We start from the raw sequence: 20852 nt of genomic DNA, 5'->3' as shown, positions 1-20852 counted from the left end.
GACACTTCATCCAGCCATCGTAAATTTAGTTCCTTCAAAGTCAGTTTTAACCCCATTAAGTTGAAATCTAGCTCTTTTATGCGCATCAGGTTTGGCAACACTGCCTTGATGGGCGTAGGAGGCAAGGAGAAATGAATTGAGTTTATGGGAGTATTATCTTATTCGTTCTCTTGGGAATATCAAACTTCCGATGACATATAAAAATATATCAAAGGAAATATGACAGATTGAAGATGTAATTGACAGGCGAAAAAGTCGAAACTTCCATTTGATTATTCGTAATTTGAAGTTGATACCCCAAAAGGAATACATGGGATTATGAAAATTCTTTTTCATCATATTTTTCAAATATCGTGTTTAGCTTAATAATCGACATAAAAAAAAACGCTTCCACTTGCAACATGGGGATGCCCCCCATTGATCAAGTGCAACATGTTAACACTATCTGCTTCAATATCGTAAAAAGACGAAGTTGATACGCGGGTAAACTAGTAGCAGGACATTCTCAGAACTGGAGAGAGAGCGACCATTCCCTTAGGCTTAAAAGCGAACGTGAAATCCACCTTGTGACACGAAAACAACGAAAGTACAAATCGCACATAAATACTCAATGGACCGTTCAGATCCTAACCTACTCCCGTAGCTATCAAGGTCACCTACATGCGTGTACGTGCAAGGGGACTCCAATGAGCTGTTGTCTTTTCATTGCCTCTTGCCGCGTGTTTTCAAGGATAATCCAATGAACTCGACGAACAGGATTTTGACATTCTCCTCGATGACTCATGCCCAAGTTAGCTCGTGGCGAGGTGAACAGATAATTTCGATCAGACTGAAATGAAAAGTTTTTCCTTTTTGTTGAACATTGTTATTGTGTAGAGAGGATCAAGTTTGACACGCCCTTTCACCATAGCACAAGTGCGAGGGTCATCCAGAAATAAAAGGAACGGTTTGGTGTAAAACAAAACGACAAATGATGTGTGCAAAAAGATTATGGTGCAGAAACTACATACCTTACTCTACTTTTCCACATATTCGCCGTACCCTTTCAAGCATTTACAGTCATTGTACTCGGTTGCCATGGACATCCGCAGGATTTTTTCCAAATGTAGGGGCAAGCAAGGTAATTGTTTTCCAGTAGGACAAAGGAGGCATATTTTTCCCCATAATAATGACGCTCTCTCTTCAGTCTGAAATGTTCATGTTCCTTCAATGTCCATATCATAATTAACATACATTACTGACTGAAATGAAATTGTGTGAAATACGTATATACGTTTTAGGTAAATCTTCAATTTCCAGGGAGGGTCGTGCCCCCCCCTTGCCCCCCTTCCGAACGCCCCTGTCGGTTGCCGCCAATGTATTTAACCATATAGTGGCAATGATAATGTCAGCAGCTGAGGGACCCATCTGGCAGAGAATTTCTCGTAAAGAAGGTGTACCGTATCGTGTAGGAGAGATCGTGAAATCGCAGGGGAAAAATCATGCAGAATGTCTTACGTGAAACGTCGGTGAGCCTGAATTGCTTAATCAACCTTTGTCTTTAAAGCCTCTGTAGGTGGAGTGTGCTGTGTGCTACAGTCGAATGTTCCTTCTTTCCAGAAAGCACTTTGGCACGGCTAATGATCTCAAAGAGCTGTCACTACATGATTGAATGCATTGGCGGCAATCGAGTGCAATCAACAAACTGGTGTCACGCTATGAAAGCTGCTTGAATGGGTTTGGCGAATATGTGGAAAAGTAGAGTAAGAAGTGTAGTTTCTGAATCATAAATTTCTTCCACACATCACTTGTCGTTTGTGTTTTACACCAAAACGTTCCTTTTATTTCTGGATGACCCTCGTATATAATTGCATGGATCGAAATGGAAATTTTCATGAATCGAAACGCTTCATTAACATGAAGTTGTCTTTCTGTTTGTCTGCTTAATAGAGCGACGAGATAATGACTATATGCGCTGTATCATAGGCGTAACTTGGCGGGGTAAAGGGGGGGCACTTGCCCCAAAATTTTCAGGTTTGTTAAAATTTACAAGTTAAGGATACTTTTATTATCATCCTAAGACTTGAGGAGCTAAGTAATAAATAATAATATTTGCGATTTCGCAAATGTAACAGTTATTTAGGAAATAGTCCTGGACACTATTTTTATGGGATGAAAAACTTTTCGACTCTGCCCACCCCTAAAAGTTAAGCCTCAAGTTCATACCTGCTCCCTCCAAAGTTAAGTCCCAAGTTACCCCCATGCGATGCATTACAATGAATAATAGTTAATATTAAAATATTTACATAAATATCAAATACTATCAACAAGTCTTCTGGAAATTTATAACGGACAAAAATTTTTGTTAAATTAAACGCACATATCCTCAATACCTGCCTTAATCAGTGCCGGATCTACAAATCCCCCCCCTGCAAAATATTACCAAAGGCATACTACCTACCTACCTTTACACTTGTGTATGTGTAATTCTTGATCTCATGTTGAAAAATTCACATATAAGGGCCTAGAGGATGATTCAAATGTCCCTTAATATCCCCTATAAAAAGTATGATGGAGTTAGGCTGGGTATAATCGGTCATGATAGAAACAGGTTAAGCTTAAGGGGAACCACTTTGGTGTGTTCCAAGCAGACGTCCACCATATTGGTGGCCGCCATATTGAATTCAACTCAAAATTTTTAAATGGCAAGGGGTGATGTGATATATCTCGTATATATGACACTGTTTTCTCACACCTGTACATTTGTTAGAATCATGCAGTCGTAACTTTTCCTGATTAAAGAGAGATTGAAGAAACCTTCACCACTGAATTTCTCGTGAAATTCTAGTCTGACTGCGTCTTGGGAAACCCGTGTTGGGTGATCTAAGTTCGGAATTTCTTCGGCTTTGTCCCCGCATAAAGCGGCTCTAGGGCTCACCCAGTCTCAAATCAAATGGGAGGGGGTGGGGCTAAATGCGGCCGCAGCGTGGTGCTGATCACCACCTCCAAGATAGTCGACATTGAAAATATGTGGGGCACACATACAGTAAATGTGCCTTCATTGCACGGTGCTATATGCACAGGGAACTTTATCTTTACCTGTGCACATTGTATTCGTTTCTGTACCCCAGAGGAACTAAGTTTATTTTTTACATACGACATACGAACCCTCTACTATGCCAATGGCTGAGGACCCCCTAAAGGCTTAATTGACTTCGGGCCCCCCGCACTGCGGGGTTTTCCGGCTTGTAGATCCGGCACTGCTCTTAATATTACTTATTAAAGAAATTATTTGTACTGATGACATAATTTCCATATTGTTATTTTGCGTATGGTAAGGAGTTGAATTTATTGTTCGACTTGAAATTTGAATGTTGGCTTAATCTTTCAACAATAGAATCCGAAATCCGACACAGCAAGCCACAAAAAGATGAAGGCAACGCTATCATACTCTTCTATGCTCTCTTGCTGCGACAATGCATCTCCACGTAGATGAGAAAATTATATGAATACTACAATATGTACACTGCTCCACAAAACTTAAGGAACACCAAGGGAACAGAAGGGAGCAAACACAAAATCAGGGTTCATCCTGTGTACCATTTTGCAATGTTGCTAGTCATTTTCGTTGCATGTTGCATCTGTACCTTATTGGTGTTCATAACCTTGATCAAGAGCATCCGAAACACGCTAGATAAGACTGAGGTCCGGTGAGCATGCAGGCTACTTAGTACGGGTGATGTCATCTGTTTTCAGGAATTCCGACACAATACGTGCACGGTGCGGGCGAGCATTGTCATCCTTAAATAGGAACTCCAGATCAAATGTTCCACGGAAATTGCGAACATATGAACGCAAATGGTTGTTTTTCTCAATTTCGGATGGGGCTGTAGCCTCATCAATCCCTCTCTGAATACGCCAGTGTAGCATGACAAAGCTTAAATAAACTTGGGACGATGATGTTAAAGAGGGATATTTTATTGTAATGTTATTCTCAAGATTTACAATATTCTCTAATACTCTACTTGCTCTCATAATCCCTTTGTGTTCCTTAAGTTTTGTGGAGCAGTGTACTATTAAAGACCATTAACAATTTAGTTTACATTGACAACAATAATGTAGTGAATGCTCTGTCCATTTCGAACCCTGGATATTTGTTAATATTTTTGTAACTAAGTATAGGAGTGTTATTCTGCTTGTAATCTATGACCTAATTGTGATGACGTCACAGAATATTGGCACACCTAAATCTATATACCTTGAAGGTTCCCGTAGTAATTACGATATTTTTTTGCTTGTAATAAGTAAGGATTTCTCAAAATGGGCGGTCTGAAACAGATATAAGTAAAGAGCATGTTTAAAAGAGGAATACTTACTTAAACCTCTTAAAACTTGTACTGGGTTTTATTAGCAATGGGGAAAGAAGAACTTTGCATAACCTGAGTAACATTTTGGGAATGCTGTGATGTACCTTAATTTCTTCTGTTTTCAAGAAAGTGTGTTTTTAAAGAATGCACTTGTGAATTGAATCACTTTCATAATAAACATTTAATTTATCGCGCCACATTTCGTTAGCAAATGCTCAAAAATATAATTTTTATCATGTTTATATGTATGATTGATTTGGTTTATCTTACTTAGATTATCTGCCACTTTTGGCTAATCGGGAAGACGAGTATGAACGATGACACTGTATGATGATATTGCACTCAGTTTACATATGATCCAGCGAAGCACATTCAGGTCCTTTTTCTTAAAATACTAGATTGCGGATATATATGGGGAATTCCCTTGCCACGTGTGGACTACATTTTGTACGTTAAAGTAATTATTCTACTGATAATAAAGCAACATTTTTATTACAGTTTCTGTGCAATGAAATATGAAACTTAACACTGTTAATTAAACATATAACTACCATTAAAAAACTTTCCGAGATTTGTAGGTAGCTATAAGTGAACAATTTTGTGTTAAGGCTGGGACAGACGAAACACTGACTCTTTACTTAATAATAAATTTATTTTGATTTCTGAGAATTGTCAAATGACGAAAAATAAATTATTTAAGACAAGGAGAGAAGGTAAATGATCTTCGAATATTCCGAAGGGGAAATGTAACAGATAAAAGAGAAAATAATTGTTGGAGTCAGTCCTGCAACTAATTAAGAACGTGTACCAAATGGATGTTTGTAACAATACAAAACACAAGTAAATCAAAAAGTTTAAATAAATAAACTAAGAATGTGTACATTCTAACTTAATTATGTATAATACTTGAATTTTTATGGGAATGACAATTTTCGAATGTTCACTCGCTATATAGGATAAAGTTGTAACATTGCACTTAGTTTTAAAAAATTAGGTTCAAGGCACTTTCACATGGAATGCTCCATATATGTACAGTATATACATACCTACATACACACACACATATATATAATATAGCCAAAAGTGGCCAACTGCTTATAGTTGGCTTAGAAAATGATGTTTGTGCTCAAGAAAACATATTTATTCATGTTTATTCACGTGTCTACATCTTATTAGAGAACATTGTTGGTGTCAAACTTTCGATTATTGACATGCATCATCCCGATTAGCCTTACTGTGCATAAAGTAGACTTAAAACAGCAAATCAACCAATAATCAGCCTTATTAAAAGAGAATGGTACAAAAGTAAAGTTAATTTATTTTTAAGTGAAAAGAGATACAAAAGCAATTCTGGTGGAACAGAAGAAAGGAAGGTTGTAAATTTATAGCCTGTGGTTGTAATTGACGTAAAATCCACTAGAGGCGCTACTTGTTGTTGAAAGCTAAAATGGCAACAACGAAGGTAGAGAGCAAGCATATTGCGTAATGGAATTTGCACGAAAGGGGGCAGTTGTTACAGTTCAGAGACACTTTCGTGCGAAATTCAAGAAACGACCACCACATAGACACTGCATTACGCGCTGGGTGCAGAAGTTTGAATCAACTGGATGTCTGTGCAGTAGAAAAATTCCAGGTCGAACAGGAACGTCGAGGGAAACAGTGGATAGGATTATCGTTTTGACATCTGCAGTGTTACCCAGGGTGCTCATATCCAACATTTGTAATTGCCCAGGTAAATGTACAACCTTCCTTTTTTATTTCCCACCAGAATTGCTTTTGTATCTCTTTTCACTTAAAAATAATTTAACTTTACTTTTGTGTCATTCTTTTTGAATAACCCTGTATATATATAAAGTATATTTGTGTGTATTGCAAAATCGGTAATGGACTCTGAAATAGATAAAATATGGCATAAGGTAAAATTAAAATGGCTGTAGTCTGTGTGCCTCCCAGGTGGTGTAGCGGAAACTCTCGCCTTGTAATGAAGGGGTTTCGGGTTGGATCCACTTGGTGGCACATTGCAAAGTGGTTTGAATACACTTTGCACTGCACATCTAGTCCCGATGGACTTATAGAGCAAAATGTCGACTTGAAATAATCAGTTTTGCCTTCTGCATCGACTCCTGCAACTACACCAGTCACCATTTACAATTTCGACCAGAGTTAGCCCTAGGTAGGGCTAACTTACCTAATCTAACTAGGAAGGAGTACATTTTAATCTTCTTCATCAAAACTCAGACATTCGTCTTCAGAACTAAATGACGTGTCACTTGAAACATCTTCTAAATTAGAATCTGAGTCCTTATACATCAAATTGTCCTCTGTACCATCAAGTGCATTACCAATGCTACATTTCTTAAATGATTAACCGCTGTCTTAATTTTTACAGAATCCCAAGAGACTATTTACAGAATCGAAGCTGAGTATCTGTGTATAAGACGCACCCTGTTTTTCAGACCTATTTTTAAAGGGAAAATGTACGTCTCGTACTCCGACAAATACAGAACTTTAAAATATCCAAACTTACTGAAATCATATTCTAAACGAAGAAATACATAAAAATCGTGTTCAAATATTTCAATAAAAAATAGTTAAAATGCACTACTCGTTTCTTGAAGTGAAATTATTTCATATGTAAATTCACTACAGCGTCAAAATTCAATGAAAAGTAAACAAAAGTGCATTATGATAGTGAATGTAACTGATTAAAAATTACCACTTTGATACATAAAATAATGATTTGATATTGAACACATCCAGTTTTGTAATTAAATATAAGGTTGGTAGGAAATGAAACACTAATTTCGAAACTTTTAAATAAATTGAATTCCGGTCCAGGAGAGAAAATCAGCAACCGTAAATGGGTTCTGGACCGTAAAGAACCTTCTTGTCTGTAAAGTATTTCAATTCGGTCCAGGAGAACCTTCTTCCGGATCAACTTAAATGCGGTCCAAGTTCTGCATTGAAATGTAACAAGATGCGAATTGGACCGAATTTAAATTGTGCGAGAAAAAAGGTTCCGGTCCTGTTACGGAACCCAATAGAACCCTTTAGAATTTATGGTTTCCTGGTCCTTTGACAACCTTGGTTTTAACCATCAGCATGTTCCGCTTCTTGCTATTATTCAATAACACCGAATGTATAAATTAATTGCTTCACACAGAAAACTAAATGCATCATATGGATTGATGCACCAGAATGCATCGATTGATGCATTAAAGTGTGTTTTATGGCATCTTCAAAGAATCAGATTCACATTTGATGCTTTTGGGTGAATTTTTGTATGTCGTGAAAGAAACACCAAAGTGCATCATTTGATTGAAGTGAGGATTTCTTTCAGTCGAGATGCACTTCAATGCATCAATTGATGCGTTTTGATGTACCTTCATGCGTTTTGATGCACCAGAACGCATCTTTTTTGATGATGCATTTAAACGTTTCGTCTGACCTACAAGAACTCTGTAGCTCTAACCAAACGTTTAAGTGCATCATCGAAAAAGATGCAGGAAGACGCATCAACTGATGCATTGAAGTGCATCTCGACTGAAAGAAATCCTCACTTGAATCAAATGATGCACTTTGGTGTTTCTTTCACGACATACAAAAATGCACCCAAATGCATAAAATGTGAATCTGATTCTCTGAAGAAGTCATAAAACACACTTTAGTGCATCAATCGATGCATTCTGGTGCATCAGTCCATATGATGCATTTAGTTCTCTGAGTGTTATTATGCTGTTTATAGGACACCTGTACTTGAGATGAAGGAACGAAATTATCTGATTTTTTAAGACATCTGAAAAAAAAATGGTTATAAGTAGGGAACGGAACTTTAGGTAAATAAATGTTTTTTTTTCTGCAATAAGATAGAGACCCTCGTTTTTGCCAAAATTCTGATCATAGCCTTCGTTATATGTCAACTCAGCAAATTTTATTTTACATACAAACACATATTTTCCAGTTTTTCGTATCTAAATACATATTTTGCGAATTTTCATTTTAAATACATAAAATCGCTCATTTACTTCAGGTACCTCGAAATCCTCGAAGGAAAAATGTTTATTCTCCGCACCTCTTTCATATCGAGAGTGTTAGGTGTGTTTTGTCTTTCAACACGCTCGCTGGCAGACTTCTGGCGCCTCGCCTACCATCCTATTGGGGGGAAATATTCCCCCCACTGGATCTAACACTCAAGTGCTAATGTCTAAATGTACAGAAATTTTTGGGAAAAATTAAGGTTTTCAAACTTTGTGCCAAATTGCACTTGTTTTGGAAGGTGAACTAGAGGAAGAGGAAGCTTTGGAAAACTTCAAATATGCAAGAATTGTTTCTTGTGACATGGAGCGATCATTCTCGCAATATAAGATGCTTTTTAGAGATAATTGTCACAGATTTACAATGGAGAATTTGGAAAAAACTATGGTGATCCACTGCAACTCTTCCAAGAAATAGCTCACTAAGAGGTAAGCATTTAGAAACTTACTTCAGGTACTTAAAATGCATGTAATATTTTGTTTTGGTTACCAAATTATTTTTTTTTATTTTTGTCACATATTTTCCTGTTTTATAACATATTTTCAACATTTATGACACATAAAAAATAAATATTTCTAAGTTTTTTAGCACATAAAGTTCCGTTCCCTAGTTATAAGCCCAGCGTATATTATGTGCCCCAGGCCCGGCACCCCGCACCCTAATTTCGGCCCAATGAGAACTAGTTTGGATAAAAACAGTACCATTATGCACAAAGAGTGAAAGTGCAAAGTAATACAAGTCAGAACAAACACTGTTCACACACAAAAAAAAATCTGCGAATTGGGTTTCTAGAACACAGGGAAAAACTTGTCTAAAATCGATAAACAGATCTGGTACTTGAACAAGCTCAGTCGTTATTGACGTATGTGGAATTCTGTACCGCTCAAAGTTTTCCTCTATTGACATATTTAAGGGAGGGGGTCATAGGGCTTAAGCCCGAAATTACCTTGAAACTCACCCCTTCCCCAATCCCCGAAAGTACGCGCATTCACAGCGGTTAAAGGGCATGGTGTCAAACAACTTTTCTGGGCAATGTCTGCCTCGTTCATACAACGATACGAGATTTCGGATAACTACATTCTCTTGTATGTACGCAACCACGTAGCACGCATTCATGGTTGCCACTGACATTTATTTTTTCTGTCGTAAAACGACACAATTTTCAATACGCTATCAACGAAATTGATGTTATGAGTCCACTTTATGCACAGTAGGGATGATCGGGACTGGACATACAGTTTAAAGTGGGATCCGAACCAATATGTGTCTCCACCGGGAATGGCAAGGTGACGACGCTGCCACTGTCATCGGGGAGGCTCACTGTACAATGTGACAGATTATGTGGCCAATCCAGACAAAGGCCCAATCATGAACTATGCAACATAATGCATTGTTAGATAGTGACTATCCTCTGCCACTATTATGTCTGCAGGCTGGCCCGTATTATGGAGGGGGCCGGGTAAAGGGGGGAGCATGTCCTCCCCGAACATTGAAAAATTTAAAGTGAATTTATAAACACTTACGAATATAACATTGACGATTATTCATACTTTGCATGAATTTCGATTTTGTCCTTGTATAAACAAATTGGTTGTGGAGAGAGGCAGGCTTTAGGCTGTAAATAATCCTGTGAACTGGTCTGTCCGCACTATTTTTGTGTGTTATCAGTTTGATTTGAATATATTTCCTCAGGAGCTCTCGTGCGACATAATATAAAATGAGTATTTTGACGGAGAAATCGATAGGGTTTTGTTTTGAAGACCTACTTTCCATATCTACCGATAGATGACGCACAGTATATTTAATATTAATATTTATTTGTGCTACAAGCGAAATTAAATTATCCCCGAATATCTTTTGTCTTTAATATAAAATAAATATGTTTTTATGAGATGAAACCTTCTTAGCTCGATAAACAATGATATAAGTAGAAATGAACTGTTCCTAAATCATTTTTTGTAGAAATGGAAAATCACTGCTCATTTATATGCCGTGTATTTTAATAACATTATCTCATCGTTGATTTCACTGAATTTAATAATACTTTAACATTTTGGAAGATATATTTTTCAAATGTTCGTCAACATAATCTGAAAATTCCCAAGATTTCCCACTCCGGGAAAATAGGTGCCATATTGGTTAATTTGTCAGCATGATAAAAAAAAGAAACGTGGGGTTTTGTCTCAATTCTTTTATGGCAAATTTTCCGGTCGGTATGGGGTTGCAATTTGTAGCGTTCTCATAGTGGTCTCCACGTCATGGGAGGAAAGAAAGCGCCGCCCATTTAACCATGCAAGCAGTCAGGCCGAAATGACTGGCAAATAGAGAACTTTCGTTGCAAGTTTTACCCATAATGTTAGCGTTTTCCCCAGTCGTGGCATGAGAATCTGTTAAACTGATGGTTCTGGTGTTAAGTGCACTCACCGAAGACTATGAAAGCCTCTTACGTGATCTTTGGCAGCTAGATCTCGTTTAATAGAAACGTAAAAATTGCAGGATTTCACATATTAGGTTTATTCAAAACAAAATTGAAACAAGAACAAATCTTTTACTAGTTACAGTAGGATTATACACTAATAACATTCGCCTTGTAATCAAGAGGTCCCGGGTTCGATACCCGGTGGAGGCACAAGTGGTTCGGATCCCACTTTAAACTGTAGGTCCAGTCCCGATAAGCCTTACTGTGCATAAAGTGGACTTAAAACAACAAATCAACCAAATCAACCAACTAATAACATTCCTGTTACTGGCAGTTCCTTGTGTGAATTCGAAAAGATTTTACAATTCCGAAAATTGTATAAACTTTTAACGTTCAGGTCTTCGGCTTTCATGTTTCAGACAGATGCGTCTCGTGAACGATGCTGTGCATGCGTCAATTGTGGGGAAAAAGACAGCGTGCTCTGCGACGACATTCATGAGCATTTCTACATTATAATTTCTTCATATAGGAGAAGTTTTTATTTTACACGAGAGCGCTCAACTACGCTTATATTACATTTCTTGGATCTGAAGTGACGCATGCATCAATTGTGGGAAAAAAATTATTACTTTCTTTCACTTCTGATCCAAGAAATGTAATATAAGCTTAGTTCACAAGACGCCTCTGCCTGAATACAAGGTACATAACGGGAACATTATTCGTATATGTATTACTTGACTGAAAAAAAAACAACAGATAACCTATTACTTTTTGATAGTTAATATTCTTTAAACAAAATATCATTCGACCTCTAATCTTATGTGCTTAGGAATATGAAGAAATAAAGAAAATTTGGAAATAACGCCCCCCACCCAATAACGTTTAGGAGTAACCATGGAAACGTGTTTTTTCTCACCGTCGGAATTCCACGAGAGGTTGATACTACAGACCATGAGCGTATTTAAGGGAAGTGGAGGTTCAACGGGTCCAAACCCCCTCTTTTCGTTCAGAAAATTACCAGAATACCTGTTCTATCCGCTTGTTCATAAACATTTCTTCGGACTTGTTTTATTTCCCTAAACTTTAGACGTATAGGACGAGATATGGATGGGAAGGAAATTACGTAATTCCACACATCAGATGGGACTGCAGACCAAATGTCTGCAATTTCTTGAAAGTCTAGGAATTTCTGTTATAAGAAACTACATTCGAACTGTCAAATCAATTATCATTTTTCTCCCTCGAGTCTTACAGGTAAACATCGTAACATTCTCAAGTTGTTTGACACAAGATGAACAGAAAAGTATCAATACTAAGTAGAGTGTCTTCGTGACTACATACACACAACTATGTTGGGTCCAGCAAGCTTCTGGTCAAAAGTGCACTGGATTTTCACTTATGAAATATAGCAACCCTAATCATACCAAAAGTTAATCACCCCCTCTTACGTGAACTATATATACGCCCATGATACAGAAAATTGCATAATATCATCATTCATCCTCATCTTCGCGATTACCCAAAAGTGTCAGAAGGTAAGCAAATATAAACACAAATAAACAAAGCTTACCCATGACCAGGTTTGGATTCGAACTCGGGACCACTCCGCCTCGGAGGAAGGTATATGAAAACAAATGAAAAGCGACAAACACTGAGGTATTGCTTTCCCTGTGCCTATGCTGTAGTTTGTTGTTGCCTTTACAGTTAGTGTAACTTTACGGTGAACCAGTGATTTCACTGTAAATTTACGGTCAAATTTTACAGTCCACATGTCCCGAAATATAGAATTTATCAACTCTACATATGGAACAATACTAATACCAGGCACATCAATATCCAGTGTATTATTGTATTTTTATTAATGTTTTTCTGGAATACTTATTTTATCTGTTTCATTCCAGCAAGTTACATAAAAGTTTGTCGGAAGAGTGATCCAGACATTGGAAGCTGCATTAAAAACGCTGTATACGAACTCCGACCGTATCTGTTAAAAGGTAAGTCAGAATATCCTGCTCATGTACACTGGGAAGCATAAGTATTATAAAAACAAATTGTCCATCACCATGTTTATTCCCTTTGTTTTACCCAATGAGAACTTCAAGAATTGAAGCAAAGCGCTAAACAAGCTTCTCACATTCTCTGCCAAAGTAAACGTATAAAACCAGTCATTAAGAACACATAGAATACACAAGAAAAAATAATGAAATTAGTCGTGGAGAATGTGCCGAGTGATACTTGTGTATCCCAGTGTACGTACTAATAATGAACTTTTCTCATGAGATTTGCATGTTTAGATAACTGATCACCCAAGTTGCTTAGGGATCATGTCAATTTTTAAGTTATTATGCGTGTTGGGGGACTTTCAAAAATTTGTAAGTTATGAATACAGTAAAACCTCGTTAATCCGGAATAAGTTGACCGATTTAAAGAAAGTCATTGGGGAGACATGCAAATACTTATCGGACTGTGATTGCTGCACTTCTGTCCATGGTTTCGGCTAAGACAGCCGGACTGTAATCTTGTGTATTCGGGAATTTTCGTGTGACATGGTTTGCAGATGTCCTAAACCCCCTTAGAAATTTTTGGAAATAGTTAATGTAATTGGAATGGTGAAATTGTAGCGATATTTTACAACAAACAATATTGTTTTCTGTGACTTACAGGCGGTAAGTTAAAGCAACTATTATATTTATTATTATTAATATTTGAAGTAGGGTTACATGAAGGACAGACAATAGAAATTGGTCTCCGACTCTGACTGATATCTGTGCATTGTGGAAAAGTACAAAACGACAAAAAAAAAAAAACTGTTGATCAACAAAGTGATAGATGTTTATGGAAAGGAAGAAAGGAGAATCCAGTTTCTATCTAAATATTAGATAGTAGACTCGAGACTGAACTTGTATACAACGACAAAGTATTTTGAATTTAAATTTAATTTTACGCGTGTAGTAGTATTAGTATTAGTAGTAGTAGTAGTAGTAACAACAACAACAATAATAGCAATATTAATAACAGCAATAATGATAGTTTCTATGACTATCCCCCCTGAGAAAAATCCTGCAGACGCCCTTGGTTCTTTCAATTTTTTGAAAAACGGCAATTTCAAGTGTCTCCCCCCCAATACCGTATTTGACGGTGTATAAGACACATCCCCTTTTTTGTACACATTTGGTCCATTGGGTCCAGAACCCATTTACGCTTGCTGATTTTCTCTCCTGGACCGGAATTGAATTGATTTAAAATTCCGGCACCTTTAACAACCCTGAGCAGTCCCGATGGCTAGAAACCGCAAAGGATGGGCGGTGTGAGCCACGGTAAAGAAAGCAAAAGTAACAACCCTGCTTTGATCGTTCGAGCTTCAGCTTGCAGGCCCCGGAGAAAGCATAAAATCAAGTTTCCAGGACTGTCCAGTCGATAGCCCCATATCTTCCTAAGCTATTGAAGGAATGAAGAACCACGATTTCACTTAACGCCGCCATCTTAGCATAAGGCACAATGACAACAATAAAGTAAATAATATTAGAGTTTCCCTAACATTAATCGATTTACTTTTCGAATCGTGTGAATAAGATTACCATTCTAATTTTAAGATGCATATCTTCAATACTATACACTCATGCTAATTAACAAAATAATATTACTCACCTACTCAATGTTCCTTTTCCAGGTATTCCAGAACTTGGCATCCCCTCATACGATCCACTGGTCGTTCCTCAAATTGAGCTGAAACAGCAAGGAACGCGGGCAGTGAATTTCAAGGCTAAATTTAGGAACGTAACAGCTACTGGAGGAAGCAAGTTTGATATCATATATGTCAAGTAAGTGAGCTGCACATTTCCAATCGTTCATCATACGTTTTTATGCACATACATATGTACGAAGTCTGTTCAAATAGAAACAGATCTTTTTCATCATGCATACCAACATGATCCTTAGAATACACAGAATAAGAATATGCCTGTCAAATATGGTATTCATTAAATTTCTAAAGAAATAAGTACATTGCTAATTGATTGAGTTGGTGTTTTAATCCACTTTATGCACAGTAAGGCTAATCGGGACTGGACCTACAGTTTAAAGTGTGAACCATTATGTGACTCCACCGGGTATCGAACCAGGGACTCCTTGATTACAAGGCGACGACGCTACAACTGTGCCATCGGGGAGGCCACATTGCTAATTTAAAATGCGCAACGTACGTTATATAGCTGTAATAATTTTAAAATGTTATCATGTTTATTATGAATACAGTAACTTAAGTAACAAACATAAATTATGTAACCTTGAATGTAGAAGAAATAATTCTGTCATCAGTTCATAGAAAATATGTTATAAGGTATAATAGATTGTATAACAAATTTGGCCTCAGTGTAACACTAGAGTGCGCATCAAATCTCCTGCATACGGCGATAGCCAAAAGCAGCACACTGCAGCGGTGCCATGTCGAAATTTCACACGGAAAAGATACAGCGTGGTTGAGCGAGACGCCTTGTCAGTGAACTAGGCAACGCCGCACGTCTGTGATTCGCTGGTGCTGTTTCAGCCGTTCAAGGCCATATGCAGGAGATTAGACGCGCACTCTAGACGACATCACAATGTAATTGCAAGTAGGATCCAACTCTTTGATGGAAAAATTGGTAAAGTTAATTATGCAAATCTCGCATTGTATAGAAATGAAATTCGACAACGATGTAGGCTATTCTAAGAACAATTAACTTTTAACGTTTATTTTTTTAAATATAATTTCTGACTTAAATATTGAATGCATATCATTATAAACCTAGTTAATTTAGCTCCGTTCACCAGTGTTGCCCACGAGACGTCTCGTCTTGTGGAAATGCTGTCTTGTCCCGTGTCTGGTCTCGAAAATATTAGTTTGTCTCGTCTCGAAGAGCTTTGTCCCGTTTCGTCAAGTCTCGTCTCGTTTTGTCTCGTAAAACTAATGTAGGATATCATGCCAACAAAAGTTAAGAGTGGGAAAACATTATTCCCTAAAGTGGGTTAAACCTTTATAACATTTTGTTCACTGTACAGTCAAAAAAATAAGGTTAAGTTAACTACAAGGACATTAATATTTAGTCTAAACTAAAGTTTGTTGATTACCAATAGCTAGATAGTTTATGGAATCTGCTCTGTATTTCTGACGTCCATTCACTCTTTATCCATCATACACTAAGGGAGCTTTCACACCGAAGAAACACGCGACAGGAGACAATTCGCAGAGCGGGGATGCAATCTTACAAAGCTACAAGCGACACGTCTAGGCAAGTATTCACCGCATATGCACCAGCAACATACCGAGGCGGCACACTGCACAATGTTGAGAAAACAACCGAGTTTCAGCTACACGTGTAGCTTGTCGTATTGCTTCGGTTCGGAAGGTTACATTTAAGGAAATTTCGTTTCCAAGAACCTGTTGCTTTGGTCTGCAAGCTCCCTTAAAGTGAGCGTTCAGAGCTGGGTGACAAGCGACACGATAGTTTCACACTGAAGCGACAAGCGACACAGGCCTCTTCAGTTTATAAGCAACTTTCACCGCGCATACACAAACAATAAATAGTCCGAAGGAACACGACACACGGTATTCGTAAAACGGCCTAATCCGTACAACACGCAAGCGACAATCGATACGAGCAGTTTGTTGAGTCGCTTCGGTTCGAAAGAATTCATGTAAGGGAGATTTGACACCGAAGCGACATGCGACACGCGACACATGCCGTTTGGGAACGAGCCCATCAAGCAACATTGCACACCGTTGCGGCACGAGAGGCTGCACAAGCCTGCGTTCGATTGGTGGAATCCCTAAGCGACACGGGACTATAGCACCGAACTGACAAGCGACACAATCTCATTTAGTCTATAAGCGGGCATTCCCCGCGCATGCGGTACCAATAGACAAAGGCAACTCGATACACTATGCTATTAGAAAACGGCCAAGTCTGAGCGACACGCATACGACAAACGACACGTGCCGCTCGTCGTGTCGCTTCGAAGGTTGCATTTTTTATGCATTTATTACTGAGTGTTCATTTCCAAGCGGCAGATGCTGCTTGATTCTTCTTACTCTTTTGACTTCAGGCAAGATATGTTATTCACGTCAACGCACAGTATCTAAAGCCCGATTCCCACGGATCTGGATTTCCAGTAGGAATGCCCTAGTTGGCGCTGAACTAGCTACCCATTTGCTTGTTTTCGCCTCACACGATACTTGTTAGTTGTTTTGTTACCGTACTTGTCCATAGACTTTTGTTCCCATGATTCATTGCGCAGAGCAGACAATCTGTAAAGATGGACGAGCAATTTGAAGAATACTGCCTTGTGCTTTTATTAAAAATTAAAAAAGAAAAGTATGGACTAGAAATTGGCTCGAAAAAAAAGTGGTAATCAATGCGTACAAGCTCTTTGATGCATGAGATTCGCAGGATTCATTCTGATTAAAAAAAGTCACGTACACATCTCATCGCTTTGCATAAACACCTAAATATTAATGAACTGAACAGGAATGCACTGCAGATCATCTCCTTACTTTTTTTTATCGAGAAACGGAGAAACTAACAAAAACAGCCAGCACTCGAAAACCACAGACAAAAAACTCCCCTCTTCAAACTCACAGATTATCTTCACATGGCCAAACCTTGCTCTGATTGGCTGTTCCACAGAATCCAGCCGAGGAAAGCCAGTAGCAATTACATTTCATATTCATCCAAACCAGTCAAGCAGCCAGCCAGGCAGCCATCACAACCGGGCAGGTAGCCAGTTCAGCGCCAACTAACTGGATGTTCAGTTACGTGTGATTCGGCCTTAACTATTTGTCTATTACTAGGTCTTCCCCGATGGTATGGTGGTACCGTCGTCGCTTTTTAATCAAGGGGTCACGGGTTCAATACCCAGTGGAGGCACGTAGTGGTTCTGATCCCACTTTAAACTGTAGGTCCAGTCCCGATTAGCCTTACTGTGCATAAAGTAGACTTAAAACACCAATTCAATCAACCAATCAAAGAGTCAATTTCCAGCTTGTTAGTGTGAAATCTTTGGAGTTTGCAATCAGTATACTTGAGGGGGGGCGAGGGTGTGTTGATTTTGAGAAGTGGGGTCGCAATGAAAGAACTGGTTGTACGACCAAGAATTTTTTGACGATTGTCCCCAGCATTGCTGGACGAAGACCTACAGTAAACAATAGTAGTGACTACCTGCACATCGTTTTGCGCAAGGATGAATGGAAGGAATCGCCTGGGGTAGCAGATGGTTGGCAGATTTAACGGTATTCTATTTAACCTATAAGAATTTATGGGCTTCTGGACCTGTAACAACCCTGGTTGAGAACATTCCAATCTTTTGAGAGGTAACGTCACTCTTATCTTCAAGGTAGACATGTAATTATGTAATGTAATTATGCATATTACCATTGGCGTGTGCACCCCTCTCATTAGATAGGGGGACAAAAGCCTTTATAGTCCAGGGGCATTTGTAATCCCGTGGGTTTTTCAATGAAGGAAATATATGACTACCGGTAATACGTTGCTAGTGTGGTACACAATACTACCAGGTGTTTTACCCGCAATTGTGGCAGAAGGCTTGTATGACGTCATAAATCCAAGATGGCTACCCCTTCATGCACTAACTGAGAAAATCCATCATAACGTCTTTAATAGTGGATTTGGAAATTTTTTTATAGATACATGTTTTGTTCAGAATTGAAACTTACAGTTTTTTTCACATATCTCACACTGTTATGGAGATATATCTAGTGAAACTATTTCATACCCTTTTCTGCAAGGATTCTATGCATGTTTTACACTTTACTTGACGTTCTGGCATAAAGGGGGAAAATTACTGCCTGTGATATTTTGATGATGCCTACTATTGTGGCGTATTGCCTGTGTGACATACATCCAAGATGGCTGCCTCTGCAGACATTAACAAACAAAAACGACCATATCTGCTTAACTCCTTTAGGAGTAATTTTTAACCATTTGTAAGTTTGTTAGGTTTTTACACGACGGGAAGACATATGTATGGAGGGTGCTTTCATTTGGAGGCATTCAATCATGTATTACTACAGGTGTCTTGCTGGATAATGTGTCAGACACCATACATGACTTCCGGAATCCAAGATGGCTGCCTTGGAGGTTCTGCACATGAAATACTGTCCATAACCTGATTTAGAGTTCGTTTATCAATTTTTTCCACAAGCACTTTCTGTCAATAAATAACAAGTGAGAAATAATAATTATTATCATTATCATTACTATTATTATAAATATTACAGTAAAGGAGTAATAACATCGCCTGTGCATTCCGCATTGTCTTTTGAAATTTAAGCAGCTCACCTGTCATCAAGATTGAGAGTAGTTGTAATCATTTGGGAAATATCATGTCGTCAATACAGTCAGTTTATTCAATTTCCTTGTCACTCTAATCTGAGTCTCTGTCCTGTACGTCAATGTTTTCACACTTTTCTTCATCTGCACCATAAAGAGACAGTTCAGTACGTGGCAGGAACTGATCCGGACAAATGCACGAACATTTCCTCTATCCGCAACCACATGTCAACTGTAATCTTCTCTGAAGTTCTAGGTAGTGCGAATATGACAAGAATGATCTTTTTGTCATCCTCATTTTCTTCTTTCTCCATTCAAGAGCCTACTGGGCTGGGTAGATTTGGATGTTTCTTTTCTGCTTTTATTGCACTGCAATACTTGGAAGTAACTTCTCCTAGTGAAAGGTATGATGCTCACTTTGGCGGCAGCGTTCACACTATATATTAATAGTATCCGAGTTTGTGCTTATACTTGCAAAGAAGGCAAAAAAGTGGTTGTTGAACGCATTTGATGGCGCAGAAGATGATGTGCTTGAATCTCTTGCAAATCTTGGTTCTCCTGGATTCGATGAACAAGATGACAGAATGAAAGAATGAATTGATTTATTTTACTTCTGGTTTCTGCTACTTTTGGCTAATTTTGTAACGTGAGGCCCTGCTCACGTTCCAAATGTATATAAGCTCGGTGTTTTTCTTTTAATTCTTGTATACTTTTATGTTAATAGTTGCGTGGTAGTGTGGAACCAAGCAAGTCCAGAGACGGACCTTGCAATTTCAAAGATGAAAATGAATTATAAGATGAAATAGATGAAAGGACAATCACAAACACATATGGGCAGCACACAATTCAAGTCTCATGGGTCCGGATGCCAGAGCATTGATTGATTGATTGAGTTGGGGTTTAGTTAAGTCCACTTCATACACAGTAAGGTTAATGGGGACTGGACCTACAGTTTTAAGTGGGATCTGAACCGCTATATGTGCCTCCACCGGGTAACGAACTCGGGACCCCTTGATTACAAGGCGACGGCGATATCACTGTGCCATCGGGGAGGCCCTAGACGTCAGAGCAATATTAGTCTGCAAAATGTAAATGTACTTCGTGGAAGTGAGGTTGATAATTGGGCGTCTCTTACACCCCGAATATGACGACAGGATTTTTAAGATGACAGGATTTTGCATGATATCAAAATCAAATATTTCGGCAAATTACAATGGTATCTGTTCACGAAAAGGGATGTTCAAGGCTCACGTCTTGCTCCAACCAATTTTCCCTCAACTTTTTATCAGAAGGAGTTATTTTCAAGTATTGGAGTCAAATAAAAGCAGAAAAGGATCATCCAAATCTCCCCATCCCAATAGGCTGTTGATGGGAAAAGAGAAAATGAGGATGTCAAGAAGATCATTCCAATGCCTAGAGCTCCAGAGAATGTTGAATAAGGAAGTTACAGGCGACATCATTACTCCTTTACCATAATACGGTAGTGTCCGAAAAGTAGAAAAATGGAAGGGGGAGACCTGCACGATCACCATAAATAATCATCAAGGAGTTTAACTCACCTTCCACGCATAGGCAACAGTGTCAAATATGCCCGTGATTGAAAGGTAAACAAAACACAACATATGAGAACAAGAGTGCCTCATTCTGTATCGAACGCTCATTGTTATCAGTGGACAATATCTTGGTAATGTACAGTAAGAAGATAGTACAAGTACGTCAGCGAAGAAT

At 38.4% G+C, this 20852-nt stretch overlaps 1 protein-coding gene across 1 annotated transcript in view; it reads left to right on the top strand.

Moving 5' to 3' along the window:
• LOC145994379 (protein takeout-like) overlaps positions 1 to 20852 on the top strand; it is a 69533-nt gene that overhangs the window by 32711 nt on the left and 15970 nt on the right. The window contains exons 2-3 of the mRNA XM_083130491.1: positions 12702 to 12794; positions 14471 to 14621. Of these exons, the coding sequence (XP_082986617.1) occupies positions 12702 to 12794; positions 14471 to 14621 (244 nt within the window). The remainder of the gene's footprint in view (positions 1 to 12701; positions 12795 to 14470; positions 14622 to 20852) is intronic.

The sequence above is a fragment of the Lepisma saccharinum genome, chromosome 10, assembly GCF_977018435.1.
Source record: "Lepisma saccharinum chromosome 10, izLepSacc3.1, whole genome shotgun sequence".
Classification (NCBI taxonomy): Eukaryota; Metazoa; Arthropoda; class Insecta; order Zygentoma; family Lepismatidae; genus Lepisma; species Lepisma saccharinum.
This window is presented reverse-complemented; position numbering and strand designations above follow the sequence as displayed.